This window comes from Natator depressus, chromosome 4, assembly GCF_965152275.1.
Source record: "Natator depressus isolate rNatDep1 chromosome 4, rNatDep2.hap1, whole genome shotgun sequence".
NCBI lineage: Eukaryota > Metazoa > Chordata > Testudines > Cheloniidae > Natator > Natator depressus.
Genome location: NC_134237.1, coordinates 30741358 through 30761836, shown reverse-complemented (window position 1 = coordinate 30761836; position 20479 = coordinate 30741358). Strand labels below are relative to the sequence as shown.

General features: G+C 40.8%; 1 protein-coding gene across 1 annotated transcript in view; it reads right to left on the bottom strand.

Annotated features, from left to right (window-relative positions):
- Positions 1–20479, bottom strand: part of ARHGEF38 (Rho guanine nucleotide exchange factor 38) — a 49508-nt gene that overhangs the window by 8104 nt on the left and 20925 nt on the right. The window contains exons 4-10 of the mRNA XM_074949988.1: positions 14744–14891; positions 12109–12126; positions 7818–8017; positions 7156–7289; positions 5156–5260; positions 4583–4705; positions 1323–1643 (exon numbers count right to left, since the gene is read on the bottom strand). Coding sequence (XP_074806089.1) covers positions 1323–1643; positions 4583–4705; positions 5156–5260; positions 7156–7289; positions 7818–8017; positions 12109–12126; positions 14744–14891 — 1049 coding nt within the window. The remainder of the gene's footprint in view (positions 1–1322; positions 1644–4582; positions 4706–5155; positions 5261–7155; positions 7290–7817; positions 8018–12108; positions 12127–14743; positions 14892–20479) is intronic.

Below are 20479 nucleotides of genomic sequence, written 5' to 3'. Positions count from 1 at the left end.
ATGCCTAATTTTAAACATGATGTAAACAGCAAAACTCAAAAGTGATAATGGGAAAATCCCCAGTGAAAACAATGCCTGGTATAAGCAGCTTCCCCAAAACATAAAGCCCTCTTTAATGATATAGGGCTTGTCTACAGAAGGAAGTTGCACAAGGGTAGCTAAAAGTGTAAATTTATACTGATGTATTTAAACTGCTGTGGAAGGCTTATTTTGGTTTAATTAAATCTGTTTTCTAATTGACTTAAGCTAAATGGAATACGCCACTCTTGTAATGAACTGTGTGTGTCCACACTGTCTTTTGCACTGGTTTGTTATATCAATGTAAAAGTCAATTCAAGTTATACTGGTGAAAATTCCTCATGTAGGAAAAGCCCTCACTTTCCCCTTAAATTGCAAAGCTCTGTGCTGAACCCTTGCATGGATTCTCACTTCTAGCTTGACAGGGAGTGGGAAATAGCCTGATCCTCCCCTGGAAGGAGTGCAGTACAGCACCCAACAGTAACCTCTATGGCTTACTAAGGAGTGGGGTGGAATCTTGTCCAGATGTCAGCCAGGAGAACATGGCTTCTTCAGAGTGTGGGGGGTTGGAACTGTGGGGACAACCTTCAGACTCTCTTAGTCAAAGAGAGGACTCATCTCTGCTGGGGGGGAAATACAACAAAACTGTAGCATTGTTTGATATTCACCCCAAGTCAGTCATTATATTTAGATGGAGTGTTGGATCCATATCTTAGAGTTATGATTAATGCTGGTGTATGAATAGAATGTTATGCAAACCAATACACTTCCATGCAGCTCAGTAGGCACTGTCTAAATACACCTCAAAATATTAAAAGTGTTGATGTAGCTCATATTGTAGCCGAACAAGAAAGCGGTTCCTTACTCTGAAGGAGGTGTCTGCAGTAGGCTTTTGTGACAACAGCATTGCCCTACCATTGCTAACACGCCCCAGCTCCACCAGCATTAGCAGTGGTGGGAGCACACGTGTAGAAGGGATTCCAGTGGCTGCTGGCATTCTTCCTAGTGGGTTGTCTGACACTGCTCAGGGCAGCGGTAAATAATACTGGGGTTAAAATGCTAGCAACTGCTGACTCCTGCCATTGCTACTTCCAGAGGAACAGCAGCAGCAACAACACCACTGGCGTCATTCTTGGCAAAAAAAAAAAAAGTTCAAAGCAGACAAGGGTCAAGGACATGAAATGTGAAAAAATATCCACTGTGATCACCAGAACAGACAGTGGTGGGGGGGTTGATGTATGTGGATTTTTAAGTACCTCTGGCCAAATACCATACACACACATGCACACAGACAGTCTGCTCACCGGAACAGGCACCACAATGGTCGAATATGACTGAAATGCTGAGGACATTGTGTCCCTGAGGAGAGTGATGAAGCAATGCAGACAGTTCATCACAATCTTCTTGGCCGTCCTGTTGAACACCTGAAGTTCCTCCACGAGCTGTGCATTGAGAGCCTCATAGTCCTTCTTTGTCAGATCCAGTTCATCTCCTGCTGACCTTTCAAGGCAGCCATTGTAATCCAGCAACTTGTCATAACGCTTCTGGATAAGCTCCTGGGGGCCTGAAAACAAGGCTTGTAGAGCTGAGAGAGGGGTCAAAACCAGCTTTTCCAATTGATCCACCTGGGAAGGGGAAAACAAAGCAAAAAATCAGTCCAACAGATAATACTTCATTCTCCCATTTGTAGCACTTACAATTGTGTTCTAATGTTAAAAACAAAGCAAAAGTAATAATACTGCATTCACCCATTTGTAGCCATTGCTTTCCAACAGTAACTAATTAAGCCTGACAGCACCCCTATCAAACAGCCGAGTAACAATTCTAACTGCACAGGGCGTTGTTATTATCCTCATGGGGAAACTGAGACACAGACAAATTAAATGGGCACACAAAGGATGAGTGTTAGAGCTGGGATCAGAAAGCAGGAATTCCTGCCTCCAGTCACCTGTGCTAGCCACGGGTATTAATATTGTGAAGCTTCATTGGGACTGGGACCTTTAAACTGGGATGCGAAGGACCATCCGAGGCAAGAGGCAGTGCAGTTTCAATTAAACGGCAGTCTTTCCCACTGAATAAAATAAAGGGACAACCACTTTCCTGGGGATAACTCTAATATCCTGATGATGCAGTATAAATGCCTATACAGACAGATAGAAAGATTTGATTTGATTAAAATGTGGTATGCTTTCTTGTAAGGTTTCCTTTAGTTTACTGAAAGTGAGTCATACATTCACAGTGCTGGAGGCTAAATAACCCCCCCCCCAAAAAAAAAAAAAAAACATGCCTATGGGTGTCTGGATGGCTCAAGGGATTAGTATCAGGCTTAAAGATCATTTCACCTATAAGTCATTGGTTCATATCCAGCACAGACTGCTAGTGACTGAAACTCATTGCCATCTAAAGGCTGCTGGATAGTCTTGTGAAATGAATTGCTGGACTCAGTGCACTAACAAGAAAGAAGGCTCCTGCATAACAAAAACCATGGCTGCAAGAGGCTGTATGTCCATCGTCCCCAGGAGTGGTCCCTCAAAGTGAGGACTGATGTACAGTGGTAGTTTCACATTGGTACTGCCTTTGATATATAATTGTTCTGTGGAGAAAGCTTTCCATGACAAATGCTTAGGTAAGCAATTGTTTAGCACCTTAAACAATTGTTTATTGGAACTGTTGGTTCTGGAGCACAGAAAAGGAGAGGCTATTCTTGATTTGGCCTTAACTAAGAGGGCTAGGGAGATGATTCAGTATTGACAAATGCAAGGTAATGCACCTGGAAAGAAATAATTTAAACTATTCATCCCCATAGCTGGGTTCTCAACTATAAGTACTCAGGAAAAAAACATGAAACAGTACAATGATAATCTGTGCTCCTGGTGAAATGATGGTCAAAAGTGCAAACAAAATGTTAGGATGTATAACAAATTGGATTGAAAATATTGTAATTCCATCATATAAATCAGTGATATGCCCTTGCTTGGTATACTGCATTCAGTTCTGGTCAGACTACCTCAGAAATAGATATAACAGTAATAGAAGGGGTCAGAGACAGGCAACAAAAATGATTACAGGCATAGAAAAACTTCCATATAAGGAGACATTAAAAAGACTAGGACTGTTCTCAAAGGAGATGAATAAAAGAGAACATGATTCAGGTATACAAAATAATGAATGGGATTGAGAAGGTAAATCAGGCACTTCTATTTACCTAGTCTCACAATATAAAAGCAAGGGGCTATTTAAACTGAAAGGCAGCAGTTTCAAACTCATAAAAGGAAATACCCTTTTACCTAATGCATAATTAATCCCTGGAACATATTGTTCTAGATATCCTTGTTGCCAAACTCCTACTAGGATTAAAAGGAGAATAGATCTGTATGGATATTGTAAACATTCACAGTTATAGTAGATAGAATAAAAAAAATTTAGAAGGGATATGCACCTTCATGCTTCAGGTCATGAGCCCAACTTCTAACCTACAGAGGTTAGACAGAAACTTCCCCTTTGCACAGGTTATGCCATAATTGTCCACTGAGAAGATTCGTGTGCCTTCTTCTGAAACATCTCACACCAGCCACTATTGCAAAACCAACTGCACTCAGTGGACCATTGTGATGGGCCAGAATGGCGATTCCTGTGTTCCTTTCTTCACTATATTCATTTTATTTATTTTTTAAAATATACTTTTAAATGATGCAATTATTTTAAATGGTGGAATTAGAAAGGAAATAGAATTGCCGTTACAGAGCCAGTTTTGGTGGTTTGGTTTTGGCATGGAACAACTTATCTTTTAGGAAAAAAATATAACTAGTAGTCCTTTCATTGGTTGGGATGGAGTGATCTGTCACTGAGTGTATATGCTGTTAGTACGGGGACTCCATTTTGAGTTAGGTGGAGGGAACTGGAGGGCTTTTTGGAGTTTAGAGGGGTAAGAGTAAGGAGATATAAAATTTGCCCCTGGCTTGAAAGTGTTAGTTTAGCTTGAGAGCCTGGTTCAGGCAGAAGTTTTCCCTACCTCGAAAGATGTACTCCAGCCTGTATTGCCAATCCCAGGAATTCAAAAATCACAAGTCAGACCGCAAAAATCATGAGATTTAAAAATTATATGTATACTGGGTTCTGTTTTATTTGCCTTCTGTTTTATTTTTTTTTAAATGTTAGAGCTCACGTTTTCCATCTTTTTCTCTGCAACCACCAGAGATAGAAATGTACATAAGAAAAGTAAAGAAAAGCTGCAATTCCCACACATTCATATGATTCCAGGAGCTGGGGCTTTAAGTAAACACCAGATATCATAAGACTCATGATAAAATTGTGTGAATTGGCAACACTGCAAGTTTAAGCAGAGGCCTGATCCAGCTTACGTTGTACTTAAACTAACAGGAATTTTTGTAACTTAAATTATTTTATTTCCTACAGAAACTTAACTGAAAAGTTATATTTTTCTCAGTATTTTTAATGGAGTCCTACATTTTTCTGCTCTTTTCCCTTCACTGTATTTGTATGTATGACCCACAGCTCATACATGTTGACAGCTGTGTGATATTGGCATGTTTCATGAACTTACAAATCCTTCACAGGGGTTTCCAATGTTATTCAGCATTTTTGAACAGCCATTGTCTTCATCATCTTTGTTGTGTAAAATACCTTGTAGTTCAGTTATATTCTGTGCAGCTAGAAGCATGGAATCCTAGAAAGGAAAAAGGTGGGAAAATTAAAATAGATTGATAATTTGCTGTAGTACAGTATACTTGTTCATGCAAACCCTGCAATAATATTCACTGAATTGTAGGCCTTTTCATTTCTTACATCTCTTTGGTTATCTAGACCATCCCTTACCAGTGTAAGATTGTTTCCTATGATATATTATCCCATGTTTTATCCAGTTTTGTTGTACATTTCTCAAGGAACAAGGTTATCACCGTTCAATTTAGCAGATTATTCCACACCATTAGGGCTTACTCAGAAAATGTGAAATTCACCTTTGTTCATTTCTGCTGCATTTTGAGTCATATACATGTGTGCAGGGCCATTTAGGGTTTGGTATTACATGACACTGTGAGAAGTGTGTGTTAAACTGCTCACATATATGTTTTATGTGTGCTTAGCTCATATTGATGTGGGTGTATGGTATACCCACCTGTAGATGTTGTAGAGAGAATGAAATATTCTTCACACAAAATTTCACAGTCTTTTCTAAACTTCTAAATAGCTTTTCCTCCTTATTAAAGGTCTGGTCTTTCACCTGAAATAGATGTTTACATGATGGTTAGGGCAGCAGTGAACTAATGAAATGAGTGGACAGAGATCTGCTAGAAAAAATCTAAAGAAAAGCCCATGAATTCCTCTCTGTGAAGCTGGATCACTGTACTGCAGTAACTCTTCCAAACCCACTTAAAATTATCAGGTCTAAAGAGAGGAAACAGCAAGGATACTGGAATGTGTATGATAAAGATACTGATTTTTGCAGCGCATTAAGGTAGCATGAAGTTATTTAATTGTAGGCACATCTATGTTTATCAGAGACTCCCTCCTTTTTTATGTTTACACAATTTGGGCAAGAAATGATAAGTAAAAACATAAGTCTTTTCACATCATAGCCATGCTTCCTCCAGTGCTCCCTAATGCAGATGTGGGCAACTGCCTGTGCAGAAATTTTGTTGCTATTATTTCTGTAGCACTGTGCAGCCCTGTATATGTTACAGTCCCATTATCTCTAAAGGGGTTATTTTATTTCTTTATGGTATATAAAGAAAGTCTGGGTTTTTTTTAAATTCTTCCTTTCTGCTTGCTTTTTACCTTAGAAATATGAGAACTGTCAAGTCTAGTCTTCACTGCTTTCACTGTCAGAGTCATTGAAAGACTCAGAGATGTGCGTCATGAGTTTTCTCAGCTTCCAATTATAGGAGAGGGAACGCTGAATCTTTAACAAAGGCATCTTTTTTCCAAAGTGATTCTCAAGTTTTTAGAATTCAAAAAGTGTTAACAAAAACAAATAGTAAATAGGAAGTTCTAACAGACTGAATAAAAATAATTTCCCCTCTCAGTCGATTTCACTGTATGGTTATCTCTGATATCATAATCCTATTAATCCTCCAGTCTGCCATGGAGCCTTTTAGGAAAAACAGAAGTAAATCTGAATTTCTAGTGTAAAAAAAAATGGGAAGTGGGGGTGGGGGATGGGGAGGGAGAAATGTCTCCTCAAAAAGAAAGAAAACAGAAAAAAGGCACAAGGCTGCAGGTAACCTTTCAAAGGGCAAATGTTCTTGTATAAGCAATCATAGTAAAGTATACAGGGTAAAATGTTCAAAAGCAACTAATTCATTTAGGAGGTTAAGTCCCATTGAGTTTCATTGAGACACAATGTCCTAAGCACCCAAGATACTTTTGAAAATGGGGCTTGAGTGCAAAGAATTCAAACACTTCTTTATAGTTTCATTGCCCTAATTAAATTATTGTGATAACATTTTCAAAGGCACCTAAGTCACTTAGGAGCCTAAGTCTCAGTGAAAGTCAATGGGACTTAGCCTCCTAAATGGCTTAGGTGCTTCTGAAATTTTTTTCCAGTAAACCAATAAGTATTTAATTAGGGCAATGGAACAATAAAGTAGTGTTTTAATTCTTTGCATTCAACACACTGCAGCAGATTTATTTTAAAAAATGTGTAGTCATCTATTCATTTTGACAGTCAAAGGTTTTTATGTTTTACTTCTTTATGGTATATAAAGAAAGTCTGTAGGGGAAAACTCATTGCCCATACTAATCAGCATACAAGTCTTGTTTGGTGGTCTTGGTGTACTAGGGCCTGAATGATGCTGAATAAAATGCACAGAAAATGCCCTCTGTAGCTATCCCGCACCTACAATATCTTCTACAAACCCATCTGTTGAGCACTGACCTCCATATTCATTTTGGTGAGAACTGCTGACCAGTATCTCTGTGCTGCAGGTCAGAGATTTGTAGAAAAGGCTAGATCCAAAAGAAAAGATGGAGGACACATTGAGAGGTTTTCCTTTCAATCTAGGGTCATAGCATCTTTTCTTCTTTGATGTGGCACATGGGAAATTACATGATAAATACCGTAAAACAAGTGACATTATGAAGTCCTCAATGCAAATTTGCAAATGGCTGACTAAGTACCTGAGGCTCTCCCCCCGTCAGAATTTTCAGATGGCTAGTAACCCTCTTGGATTTCTTGCTAATGGAGTGAATATTCAGTTTGGAAAACTTCTCTTTAAGAGATTCTTCTTCATCATTCTTCTTATACTTCAACACTGCAGAGAGAGAATTTCACAACACTAATAATCTAAATTCATTGGGCTCTAACACAGCTCTGCACTCTAATATAAGACCATTTGAGACAAGAGACTTTGATGTCCCTTGTTGTAATCTTGTGTGAAACTGCTGGAAAGAGGTAGTAAAGTTAAGGCTTAAATACGGCAGGTCTTTAAAAATACCTTTATTATTTATTAATTATTATTAGTGTTAGCAGTAGCATCACTGACGTTAGTATAATGTATTATATGCAATACTGTACTATATTCATTTTCACATTTTTGAAGTTTACATCCCTAGTGATCCAACCTGGATGTTTGTTTTTAAGTTTGAGACTACAATGCAGTCTATACACCAGTTATGTATCTCAAAACCCAGCATGTTTTGTAGCCCAGATAAAGCCAGAAAACAATATCATAATTGGTAACATAATTGGAGCTGAAACCATCTCCCATAATCACCAGCCAAAATCTACAATTGTGAATACAATTAATAGGAGAAAGAAATATACCATCTCTGTTTCCTACCTAAATCTTTCCTTCTTTTAAGTTCATTGATGTTCACATTAATGTCTTTCACAGCAGCAAAGGCATCTTGCAGTGCCTTGTGGTCAGGGTGGGAAGCAGGAGTTGAATTCAAAAGCTCGCACAGTAACAATGGGTATTTCATCACACGCTGTATTGGTTTGATCATCAGGGATCCCATGTCCATTAAATTCGGTTTTCCTCTATTATTTACACGAAACAAACAGAACTGTCATGTAAAATGGCAACCCTTAGAAGAAAAAATGCATAGTCCTATCTAGTCAGTGAAGTTATTACCTTTTTAAACCTACAGTTGAGTTTTTAATTACCGAAGATGTCAAAACTGGGGCCTAGTTTTACATTCAGTGACACAGGTGCAATTCCCATTTAAATTGAAAGATCAGGAGACACATTCAGTGGGGAGTCTGGGTTGGGGTAAATTGAAAACCTTTTCTGGCTTCCTCATTATGAAAGTTATACCAGCTTACACTTTCTTAGACTCACATCTACTCACTAACATATAATTTCTACGTAACCTCTGAATTTGGCCCACTGAGGCTAAAGGAGTCTGTATGGTACGCTTTACACACCAAGGAGCTGGGAGAGAGGGATGCAGTAGGAAAAATAACTAACATTTAAGTATTAAAGTAGACATATTACACCTCATTTTGGCACCTCAATGTGAAAGTGACATTAGTTCAAAGTTCCTTATTTACACCCACTATTGTGTACCTTACACCACGGAGCTTGCCTCTGTAACCATAGTCCTTTGTTATGCTTTCTGCTGCAGTAGTGATAAGGTCGATTCTAGTAGCTGTGGTTGCTGATTGGTGGATTACAGCTAGTGATGGGCGAATTTGAAAAGGATTCAAAATTTGGTCTGGATTCTCCAGTTTGGATGTTTACCCCAGGCTTATCCAAGCCATCTGGATCTCTTGACCCCATTCCTATCATGCTGTGACTCCCTCCTTTCCCACACAAGCCATCCCACCAAGTGGCAAACATTCTAAAGCCCTGCTCCCACCTCTTTCTGCAGGTTCTTTTATGGAAAGATATTGGGGTAATTTGCTTCCTCTGCAGCACATGGGTAAAAAGGGCCTGTTTGCCTCTTCACTCATGACAGTGTTTCCAAGGGGAAAGAGAAGGAAAGAAATTTCTGGACTGGGAAACTGCGACAACCCCATGTTGGTAGCAATCATGTATAAACTGCTGGGACCTTCTTGTAGGTCTGCACTTTAAAGGAGGGAGGGAGCTATTGATAATAGTCTGAAGAAGACAGGATCCCTGGCTGTAATGTAGCTTTTTATGACAGAAACACAGAGCAGTGCTTCCATTACATCCTAAAGAAAGAATTTCTGGAAGGAAAAAAGTTCTATGAGATTAACTATGTGAGATTTAATGAGAGGTGAGCCAGAATGTTTGAGCATGGGAAGGGACTGGGTTAATGGAAAATAAAGGGAACGTAGAGGGAATACCCACTGAATATTGCCAACTGCCAACTGGAGCACTATTGACTAATTAAGTAATGATTTGGATGCTTTGGAAAAGAGGCATCTGCATATTTAAGCCATCTCTCACACGCAGGCACTCAGTATAAAAAGTCCTGCATGAAAAAAGGCGTTTTAACAGTAAATGCTTTTTAAAGCCTCTTGATGTCCCCAAACCTTTTCATCATTTCTCTTTTCTCTTCCTTCTCCCCATCTATTCTGCATCAAATATAAAGCTGTTTTCCCTTCTTTTAGCTTCTGGCAGCAGGAATAAAAAATAATCTTAAATTGTTATTGTTTTCCCTGAAAAGCTCCATGAATGCAAATCTTTTAAAAGCTGCCTCATGAATGGAAATCTTCAAGTGTCTTCTCTCCATACAGTTGCACTTTGGACAGCCGCCCAAGTGATAAACAGCCCTCTGTTCACATATCTGCATGACACAGTCTAGCAATATGGTTTGAAAGATAGTAGGTTTGTTATGAGATGATGACTCCCTGCGGCACAAAATGCCACAAAGTTCAACTCATCTAATTCTACTCAGTAAGATTATTTTATGATAACTACTCTCCCTCGATTAGTCCTATTTCTAATACACCCCTTTAGAATACACTGCAGCCAATGAGAACACTGCATTGCCACACAATTTAAACAGATGTGTAATGACTTGTGACATCTTCTGTGCAGAAAATTAAGCTGATAATTCATTTGTAATGCCACTACAGCCACCCAGTCTTATCATGAATTTAGCAAGTAGTTTAGTGCCATGAGTAGCTGCAGTAATCTCATTGCAAATCATCGCTGTTGTTTTGCAGTCATGTAAACATAGCTGGCTTAAATGCATCAGGTTCCACTGCACAACCCTCCGCATTGCATGCAACAAAATAAAGTCACGGATGGGGTGGGGGCATGGATACGTACGTCTAAATAGTCGTGGTGTCAATCTATGAAAAATATACTATTCAATTTTAAGTCTGGCATGCTCTCTTTATGAAATATATAATTCTTTTGTGGAACACACTGGCAGAAAATGTGTTAAGGTGGAGTTGGGGTCACATTAAGTTTGACAGTTTTTATTGCTGTGCGTGTTTGTCATAACTTGTAATGTTACTTAAACATTATTTTTGTGTGTGCAAATTCACTGTTTCACAAAATCTACAAGGCAAATAAATCACTATGGCCCATATTCTGCTGTCACTTACACCCATGCAACACTAGTGAACTCAGTGAGGTTGTACAGGTATAAGTGAGGGCAGAATTCGGTTATATTTGATTGTCCAGCTGGAGTAACCCATCCAACTGATGGCGAAGTGGAGAATGCTTTAATACTGAAGATTATGTTTTTCCCTGTTATACTACAGTGAAAAGCAATCTGTAGCCTCACTGTTCCAGTGACCTCAGAGATGCTTGGGGTAAACACCAGTGTACTTTCTAAATCAGGATAAACCAGCTGTGTAGAGCAGGAATGGAAGAAGAAGCAATGGATCCCATTGAGACAATCCTTCTTTTTATAGGCTCCCAGACTTTAAGGCCAGAAGGGATCATCTAGTCTGATCTCCTGCACATTGCAGGCCACAGAACCTCCTTCAAATTGCTACAAGGTAAGGGCTCAGTGGGTAACCACAGTCCTGAGGAAGGGATGGCATGACACTGTAACACCCCAGGAGAAGGTATTTGCAGTGCTCCCTGCACATACTACAATATTCCTTAGCATTCCTAAGCACCTGGACTATGATTATGTCTGGTCCTTATGCAGGAGAATGGCTCCTTGCACCTGTCACAAGTACAACCACACAAGCACCAGGCACAGTTTGGCAACTCAGAGGTAACTGCTTATGAATCCTTGATCAATTTAAACTCAGTGAGAAACTCACAATTTAGTGTTTCTACGGGACATTCTTTGAGGGATATAAGTGCATGTTAATATATGATAGTGCAGTGCAAGTCAGTGTGGCCAGTTCACACTATAAACACACACACTCACACTTTCAACTATTTGCTTTTTTTATTTCATAACTGTAGCCTTAACTTAGAATTTCCTGGCTTTCAAGTGTTCCTTCCCCACCCCGATAAGGTCTTTAAAACAGCAATTTTAGCAGAGCAATATAACTTTACCTCTTCTCTATCAGAATTAGTATTTTTGCCTAGGATTGTAAATTTTGTTTTCAGTTCAAGCACTTTCTTCTCCCACTCCTCTCCCAAGATATCTTCAGAATTGTCCCATTTTGATGGCCCTGGGCTTGTGGGTCTTCCAAAACTACAGTCTAGGAATGTACCCTTCTTTATTGCCTTATTTAAGGCAGGAGAGACAGTCACTAGCTCAGAAAGAATTTTTATTCTGAGAAGAGTCTAGAGGGGTTTTGAATCCAGAGCTCAAATCTCTATCACCTGGGTCATTGCTGTGCTAGTGTAGGATTTCAAAGGACAGCACTGTTGTTGGTTTATTTGAGAAGCATGCTTTAGAATCACAGAAATACATCTGTTCTGAAGGGAGACGATAAAATAAAGGGCTCTGGAAGGATTGGGAACCAGATTAAGTAGCTTCATAAACCAGTTTTGAAAAATACTGCAAAGCAGGTGCAGTAGTAATTAGAAATCCAGATAGATTAGGAAAAATTAAAAGTCAAAGACTTTTTCACCAATGTCTAGGAGAAATCTAATTTCTGTTGCTGCACAGGATTACCTGGTACTAAAATGATGCTCTTGTTCTGAACATTTCCATACGTGCAATTTTAAACATTTTTAACATCTGGAGATAATTTAGATTCTTTTTTCTAAAAAACAACAAAAAAGTTGGCATGATACTTACTCTTCCTCATATATCTTTCTGCAAAAGGAGAAAAACAAAACAAGTATTAGCTTCCTCCTAAGAAAAAATATATACAGACTATGGGCGAAATTCACTAATGTGTTCAGTGACACAAAGCAACTGTAATTGGCCAGTTGAGCTAGGTACTTCACAAAGCAGCCAGTGGATACCAGTGAATCTGGCCCCACATCTTCTTGAAAATACAGCCCTTAATGGGTAAGGACTTTAATAAACCAGGATTTGGTGATAAAACTCAACCATCTCATAGATAGTTTATATAAGGGAGTTGCTGTACTGTGCTAGCAGTAATTAATGCTTAAGTCCTAGCTACAAAATCACTAATCAATAAAAGAAAGAGTGTAAATTCTTGGGCTCTATATATGTCCACTCTATTCTTTTTAAATAGAAATAAAATTTTAAAGAATGAAAGATGGACGGTGTATTTCAGTGTTTTTTAATATAAGTTCCCTTGTATTTTTATTAGGATTCCCTTTTTTTTTTTTTCAGTTAAAGATTTACTTCCTGAAAGACTCTTTTTGTAGATTAACTTTCAAAAGCAGTCAACAGATGTGTATATACTATGAATTTATACACCAAAAATATGCAGGGATATGTGCTAATGTTTTGGAAACAAACACACATAGATACATTAACATGGGATATTTTATTAAAGGTATGATTTAACATACAGAAGAAGTTTGGCCATTGGACAGGATGGTATGTTTAGTGAAACAACACATTAGAATCAGAAATTCAGCATCTCTTCATACCTGACTTCTCTGTTGCCCAGTGCTGAGCAATATTCCCTCCCAACATCATCACCCACTGCGGTCTGGCTGTCCACCACAAAGCCCCCTCAACTACAGCTGACTAACTGAGCATCAGGAAGCTGATACAGTAGTGCTGCAATGTTCCTGCAATGATAGCTTTGGGAGAGCTCTCTTTGGTAACCAAGATGCTTCTGACTAAAAGTAAAGCAGGTGATCACCAGCAACATTTAATGTATACAAAATTAATTTCATAGGCTAAGCTAATGCACAATATCACTACTGGATTATAAGATTCTACAGAATTTACTAATGCTGATGTCTCCAAGGCATGACCTACAATTTGGATGGAATTTCTGGCATGTTGGAACTCCTCTGCAATCAGCATGCGGCGTAAGAGACTGGACAAGGGTAATTAAATACAGTGTGCCTGCACACGTGTGCAGAGTACAAACCTCACAACAGTCCTAATATGGAAGCCTTTTAATACTGTACGATACAGCTCAGCTGAGAAGCAGCAGCTCCGCCCCTTAATCATTTGGATCCAGTTTCAGTATTTTTTTTAAATTTAGCAATTCTTTGCTCAAACAAAAATGTCTTTGTTTTTAAGAAGTGAAATTTTGCAAGAATAACAGTTGTGGGCACCTAATGTGTTATGCTGAATGGAGGAAAGGAGTCTAAGCCTTATTTAGTAGGAACTCTAGTTAATTCCCCCTTTTGAGCCATACTCTCTACAGGATAGTTACAGATTCAGATGAATACAGCTATACATTTTGATTGTGTACTTTCAACTCTTTTTTTACTAACATTTCTGACACTTGCTGAAGTGGATATAAATGTTCTGCTTGCTACCTTTAGTCACTGTAAACAAAACCAAGGAAGAGAAAAAGCAAAACCCACAATGCAATACACATAGTGATTTTTTTTCTATTAGTTCCTGAAAAAAGATTAAGGGTTAACCAGGAAAGAACAGAGTGGGGGAAAAAGGCATCATAGTGATATAGTTTAGAGCCACTTCTAGCTATGAAAAGCTTAGCAAAGCTCTGAATTGGGGAATCCAGTAACTAGATGCATTATGGTGGTTTCCTCCCACAGAAGCATCCTGCAATGGCCAGGATCAGAGATAGGCCATTGGACTAGATGGCACAATAGAGACGGAAAGTGAATTTGGGGGTTGGGATCGAGGTGCTCTACATCAAGAGATGACACAGATTCACATGGCTAGGTTTAGGATTAAGTCACATTATCCTGTTCCATGCCAACTCTGAATAGAACTTCTCTAAAGAACTGGAAATTGAAGCTGTGGAACTGAGCAAATTCACTTGCCATTCAGACAGTCACAGCATGTCTTAACTGTGAATTCTAACACCCACAACACAAAGTAGCTAATAGTGCGGTCACGTCTAATCCCTGTAGCCTGAGAAAGCTGTAGGGAGACAGAAGCACGAGTATGTTGTCCGAGAAAGCAAATAGCTACAATCACATGACATTTTAATTCCAGTGACGTTATTCTGTGCACACACATTTGACAGAATTACAGCAGATGGGGGAGTGTGTGACAGATCTTTGGGGGGCTTGGGCAAGGTTCTCTCAACACCGTTTATGATACTGCATTTCTCTGCCAGTATGGGCACTGATGCTAAGGGAAGAGAAACCTTCCTTGTGTTATTTTTGGCCATCCTAGAGAGAAAGAAATCTAATCATGGCCCCTGGCTTGTCATCTTTTCATGAAAGCAGCATAAGCCAGAGCTCCCAGCAAGCCTCATAAAACTCCGGATTTACAGGGGACCTTTCATCTACATCCATTTAAAATGTTCCCTGCTAGGCAGCTGACTATGGACGGAAATCATCATTTGAAAAGATCTTACTTTAAGGACTGTACACAGTGTTTTAAATGCTGTTTCAGTTCTTCATCCTTTTCATAGGATTCAAGCATGGCGTGCGCATCGTCGTGGTGGTAGCAGTAGATTTTATATGTGTCTTCTAGTGGGCCTTTAATCTGCAAGAACACTTCCCCTGTTAAAGAGAAAAACAAAGCATGTCAAGCCAGACAGCAGCATCTCAGAAGGCGTTTTCCACAACATTAGTCATGAGCTAAAAAGGCTGGTTTCCACTTTACTCTCCTTAGAAGCTACCTTGTGTGTGTATGTGCATTATTTATCATATGCCTTTCTCAGTTGCTCATCTTTGTCATAGCTGGGCACCATTATAACAGTTTGAAAGAACAAAAATTCCCTCAGGGAAAGGTATGAAATGCTCTCTTCCTCCCCCGCTTCCCCCACTCCCCCCAACGTGCCCAATCCCCATCAGTTTACAAGTAAACCAGACTGGGTGGTTTAGCTCTTAAAGGAAGAATGGTGGTGTGTGTGGGCGTCAGGGGGAAGGAACGTAAGCATGCTAATTTTCTTTTTGATGCCTTTTCAGCTGCATATAAACCTAAATGGGTCATAACAGGAATAATGACTCCAGCCTCCCGTTAGTCTATTTGTTTTTCTCTTTTGATTTGTTCTGCAGAATACTGAAGTAACAACAGTTGAGGCCCAGGATAGAGTTTTTCTTCACATCACTGAGAACCAAAGAAATACTGTGGACTGGAGTCATTATTATATACCATTTAGGTTTACATGCAACCAAAATGGAAAAAGATAAAGGAACATGCTTACATACCCTTCCCTGCACACTCCACACCCTACACTATTATACCCTTAAGAATTATATTTGGGATTTTCAAATGTGCTTCCATCTCCTAGTGAATATAAATTGGATTTGTGTGCCTAACTCCCTCAGCCTGCACCCCCACCATAAACCTCCTAGCTTGGTTTCCTTGTTAGAAAGAGACAGTAAGCTGAGTACATCTGTTTTCCTGAGTGGCTTTATTGTTTGTAATTCTAACCCTAAGTAATGGTGCCAGGATCAACAGCAAGATGTACCTTATAATGCACATAATAAATAATAATTATAATGTGAACTACTGTATTGGGCATTTATAGAAAAATTACACCTGTGTGGCAACCAGTCAGATTCTTCTCCTTTTATAAACAAGAAGGTTCCATTGGAGTTACAGTAATAATGACTAAAGTTAAAAGCAGAATGATACATTAATTGGGATCCATCGCCCCATTCACAGGTCAAGCACAGTGCTGTCAAGTGCAGTGTATGTGTTGCCTTTCAGCCTGACCACTGCATTCCGTCTCATAATTCATTGTATGAACCACTCTGTCTTGAAGTGAAAGTGATTCCGTTTCCACAGTAACAACAACTCTGTTTTCTTCCTCATAGCAGAGAAGGTTAACTGGGCTGTCTAATATGTGTTGGTTTTAAGGTGTGAATAGGGAAAGAACAATGACTGAGATAAGACCACCAAAGTTCATTTCACTTAGTGTAGGACCATAAATCAGAAATCTACCAGAATCCTGTAGGCCAGTGGTTCCCAGACTTGTTCCGCCGCTTGTGCAGGGAAAGCCCCTGCCGAGCCAGGCCGGTTTGTATACCTGCCACATCCGCAGGTTCGGCTGATCGCGGCTCCCACTGGTTGTGGTTCGCTGCTCCAGGCCAATAGGGGCTGCTGGAAGAGGGGGCCAGTACATCCCTCGGCCCACGCCGCTTCCAGCAGCTCCCATTGGCCTGGAGCAGCGAACCGCAGCCAGTGGGAGCCGCGATTGGCCGAACCTCCAGACGCGGCAGGTAAACAAACCAGCCCGGCCCGGCAGGGGCTTTCCCTGCACAAGCGGCAGAATAAGTTTGGGAACCACTGCTGTAGGCAAAGGTACTTACATCATCTCTGTTCTGTATCCTCTGTGATAAATGCTTATTCCAACATTCATTGCAGACTGACTTTCCTATTAACCCTGTATAGACCATTATTATCCAGCAGTGCAAGGAAAACCATATAAACATTCACTGGGTCCTGTTCCCTTAGTTCTGATTTGGGCTGGTCTATACTATGGGGGGGATCGATCTAAGTTTCGTAACTTCAGCTGTGTTATTCACGTGCTGAACACTCGCAGACAAGCCTTGAGATGCTGACTATTCAATTTCTACTGACTTCAATAGGAGCTGCGAGTGTTCAGCACAACCTTTAGTGTATTAGCCTCTGATAAGAGCAACAGTTTTGTTGTCTGCACCACAAATGCCAAATACAGGCTCACAGTTCATCTCAGCAAATTCCCAAATATGACCAAAAGTGTTACTCACTTCCACAAAATAAATGAGCTCCACAAAATCTGTGCATTAGTACAGTGTGCCACTATGCCAGATTAATTAATTGGAGTTTATGTTGTTGCTAAACAAGAGATTATGTACTGATTTGACTCAAATGATAGATGTATTTCCTAAGTCTAAAGTTCTTCTCTGTCTCGACCATATGAACTGAAGCAACCAACACAGACATAGGTAAATTATTATGGCAGCTTCCAGTATACTCTGTCTCAGAGTTGGGCAAACTATGGCCCATGGGCCACAACCAGCTCGCGGGACCCTCCTGCCCGGCCCCTGAGCTCCTGGCCCAGGAGGCTAGTCCCTGCCCCTCCCCTGCAGCCTCAGCTCACTGCGCTGCCGGCACAATGCTCTGGGTGGCAGGGCTGCAGAGCCGCAGCTGCCTGTCCTGGCAGTCTGGGCGATGCGGCTGTAGCGTCGCCAGCCACCGGTGCTCCAGGCAGCGTGGTAAGGGGGCAGGGAGCAAGGGGCGTTGGATAGAGGGCAGCGAAGTTCGGGGATGTGGTCAGGGGGCGGGGCTGTGGATAGGGTCCAGGGCGGTCAGAGGGCGGGGAACAGGGGGTTGAATGGGGGCAGGGGTCGGGGGGGAAGTCAGGAAGGAGGGGGTTGGATGGGGTGGCAGGGGGCAGTCAGGGGCAGGGGTTCCGGGGGCAGTCAGGGGACAGGGAGTGAGGGTAGGGGGGTGGATGGGGCACGAGTCCAGGGAGAGCCGTCAGGGAACAGGGGGAGTTGGATGGGGCAGGAGTCCTGGGGGGCGGGGGGGCTGTCAGGGGGTGAGAAACAGGGGTGTTGGATAAGGGGCGGGGGCCAGGCCACACCTGGCTGTTTGGGAAGGCTCAGCCTCCCCTATCCAGCCCTCCCTACATTTCGGAAACCCGATGAGGCCCTCAGGCCAAAAAGTTTGCCCGCCCCTGCTCTATATAGTCCAAACTATTGGGTTGTCTTTGGGGACTGTTATTACTTCCGGTCTCAGTCTTCTGAGTAATCTGGGGACTCCAAAGCTGACTGCTCTCCTGTACTGCATTCTAGAGTGCTCTGGTAAATTGGTCTTGGAGATGAAACCCCAGAAAGGCTTGAATGAGGGAAACAACCTTTCCCCAAAGCTTTCAGGGGTGCTTCCTGTGTCTACAACAAAGGGAAGGGGGCAGAAGGGGTCAAATGGTAAATTGAAGCCTTGCTGAAATTTCTAAAACTTCATATTCCTATGTGAATGGGGAGAGAAAAAAAATATACAGGAGGAGGAGAGCTGGAAAATGTGTATTATCTCTGCTCAATATATTCAAAAGGGCGAATAATATTTTATGATGTGTGGAATGTGACAGAAAATAATATAAGGTCATTATGTAGATCAATGGTACCTCCCCACTTGGAATACTGTGTTTAGTTCTAGTCACCCAGTCTAAAAAAAGATACATGAAAAGAAGAGGGTCCAGAGACAGATACCAGTAATAATTAGAGGCATGAAGAGACTTAGGCATGGAGAGAGAATAAGGCCTTGTCTGCACAACAGGGGAAATTCGATCTAAGCTAGCAATTTGAGTTACGTGAACAGCGTTACTCAAATCGATATAGCTTAAATCTACTTACCGCGGGGTCCACACTACACGATGTCAACGGGAGACGCTTTCCCGTCGACTCCCCCTACTCTTCTCAATCCGTTGGAGTACAGGAGTAGAAGGGAGAATGAACTGCGGTCGATTTAGCGGGCCTTCACTAGACCCACTAAATTGACTGCCGATGGATCGAACGCCGCTCGTCAATCCCCCGATAAGCGTAGACAAGCCCTAAGAAGACTAGGGCATGGTTTACACTAGGAAATTCGGTAAATATAACTACTACACCCCTGAATGACACAGTTAAGCCGAGCTAACCCCCAGCGTAGATTGACGAGACAATTCTTCCTGAGGGAGGTGAAATACTTGCACTGACCGGAGAAGCCCTCCAGCTGGCATAGGTTGGTGTAGCTGCTCCGCTGCAGTGTTTTAAGCGTAGACAAGGACTAGGGCTGGTTAGTTTAGAGGAGATGAATAAGAGGGGACATGATGGAGGTACACAAAATAAGGAATATCATTAGAGAAGGTAAAGTGATGTGCTCCTATTTGCCTTTTCTCTTAATACAAGAACCAGGGGACATTAAAATGGAAACCAACTACATTATGGTCCTTTCTACAATAGAGAAATAGGCAACTTTGATGTAGTTTTACCAGGCCAAACCCCTAGTGAGCACACTGCACTGATATAAGGTAGAGTTTATGCTGGTACAATTTACTTGGGTAAGTGTGTCTATATTAGGGATTTACCCTGGTGTAACTAACTACATTGATGTTATTACACGAGTGAAAATTTCTCAAATATAGACAGGACCTATCTCATTTCTGGCGTCAGACTGGTGAATTAGCACTGCAGCCCAACTCACACTGACTGGTTAGATTCAAGAGAAAGATTGTACATTGGGAAAATGTCTACATTAAATATATATATTTTTAGCCCCTAGCCACTGGAGAATGGGTTGAAGAGTCAGAAATTATTTTTGGGATCCTCTATTGTTCCCTTTCCTCAAGACAATTGTTTTTTCAGGGGCTTGTTTTTATACCCCGTACAATGAATAGTAGAACCTCACAAACAAAGCTATCTTCACATGTTATCCCTTTGGGATGGCAAAGGCTCTCTAATGATATTACTACCCCTTTTCAGAAACTAATGTCACAAGAAGGAATCACTCTTTCACCTTTTCTCAGCTCTATCCTGCCCACTCTAGTCATTGACACAATATGGTTTAGCCATCCATCTGAACCAGACCCACATATATTTTCATAACTAACTCTTATATCCATACTGCTTCCATAGCTAAATTGAAATAGCTAAATATAACCTAATAAATTGATGACATTGCTTGTCTTTTCTCCCAGACACGGTAGGAACTCAAAACACTGACTCCCTTTGCTGCATAGGAAACAACTGCCTGATACAATGCAACATTTTTTATTAGGTGTGTGAATCACCATGACGCACAGTTATTGAAATACCATCAAACAGCACAGTCTCATCAAATTACATTGAGCTGGGTGCCTTGGCAAACAGGATACAGACTTACTAAGATCAGTACTTTGGCCAAGCATCATCTGCGTTAAAATCTGTGGCAAATTATAGTTCCTTTTCAATTCTCTTGCAAGAACACGGGGCTTCTCTATAGCATGTTGCCTCAGGCTTATGACTAATTTGGAAAAAACAAAAAAAAACAAAAAACCCCAAACTACCCTTTGACTACTCTTTGTGCGTAATGGCTTGGTTGAGTTCTGAGTATGGGAGGTGAGCACATTTGCTAAGCTACGTGCACAGCTTTCATTAAAGTGCGTCTGCAACAGTTTTCTGAATTAAGCTTGGTATGA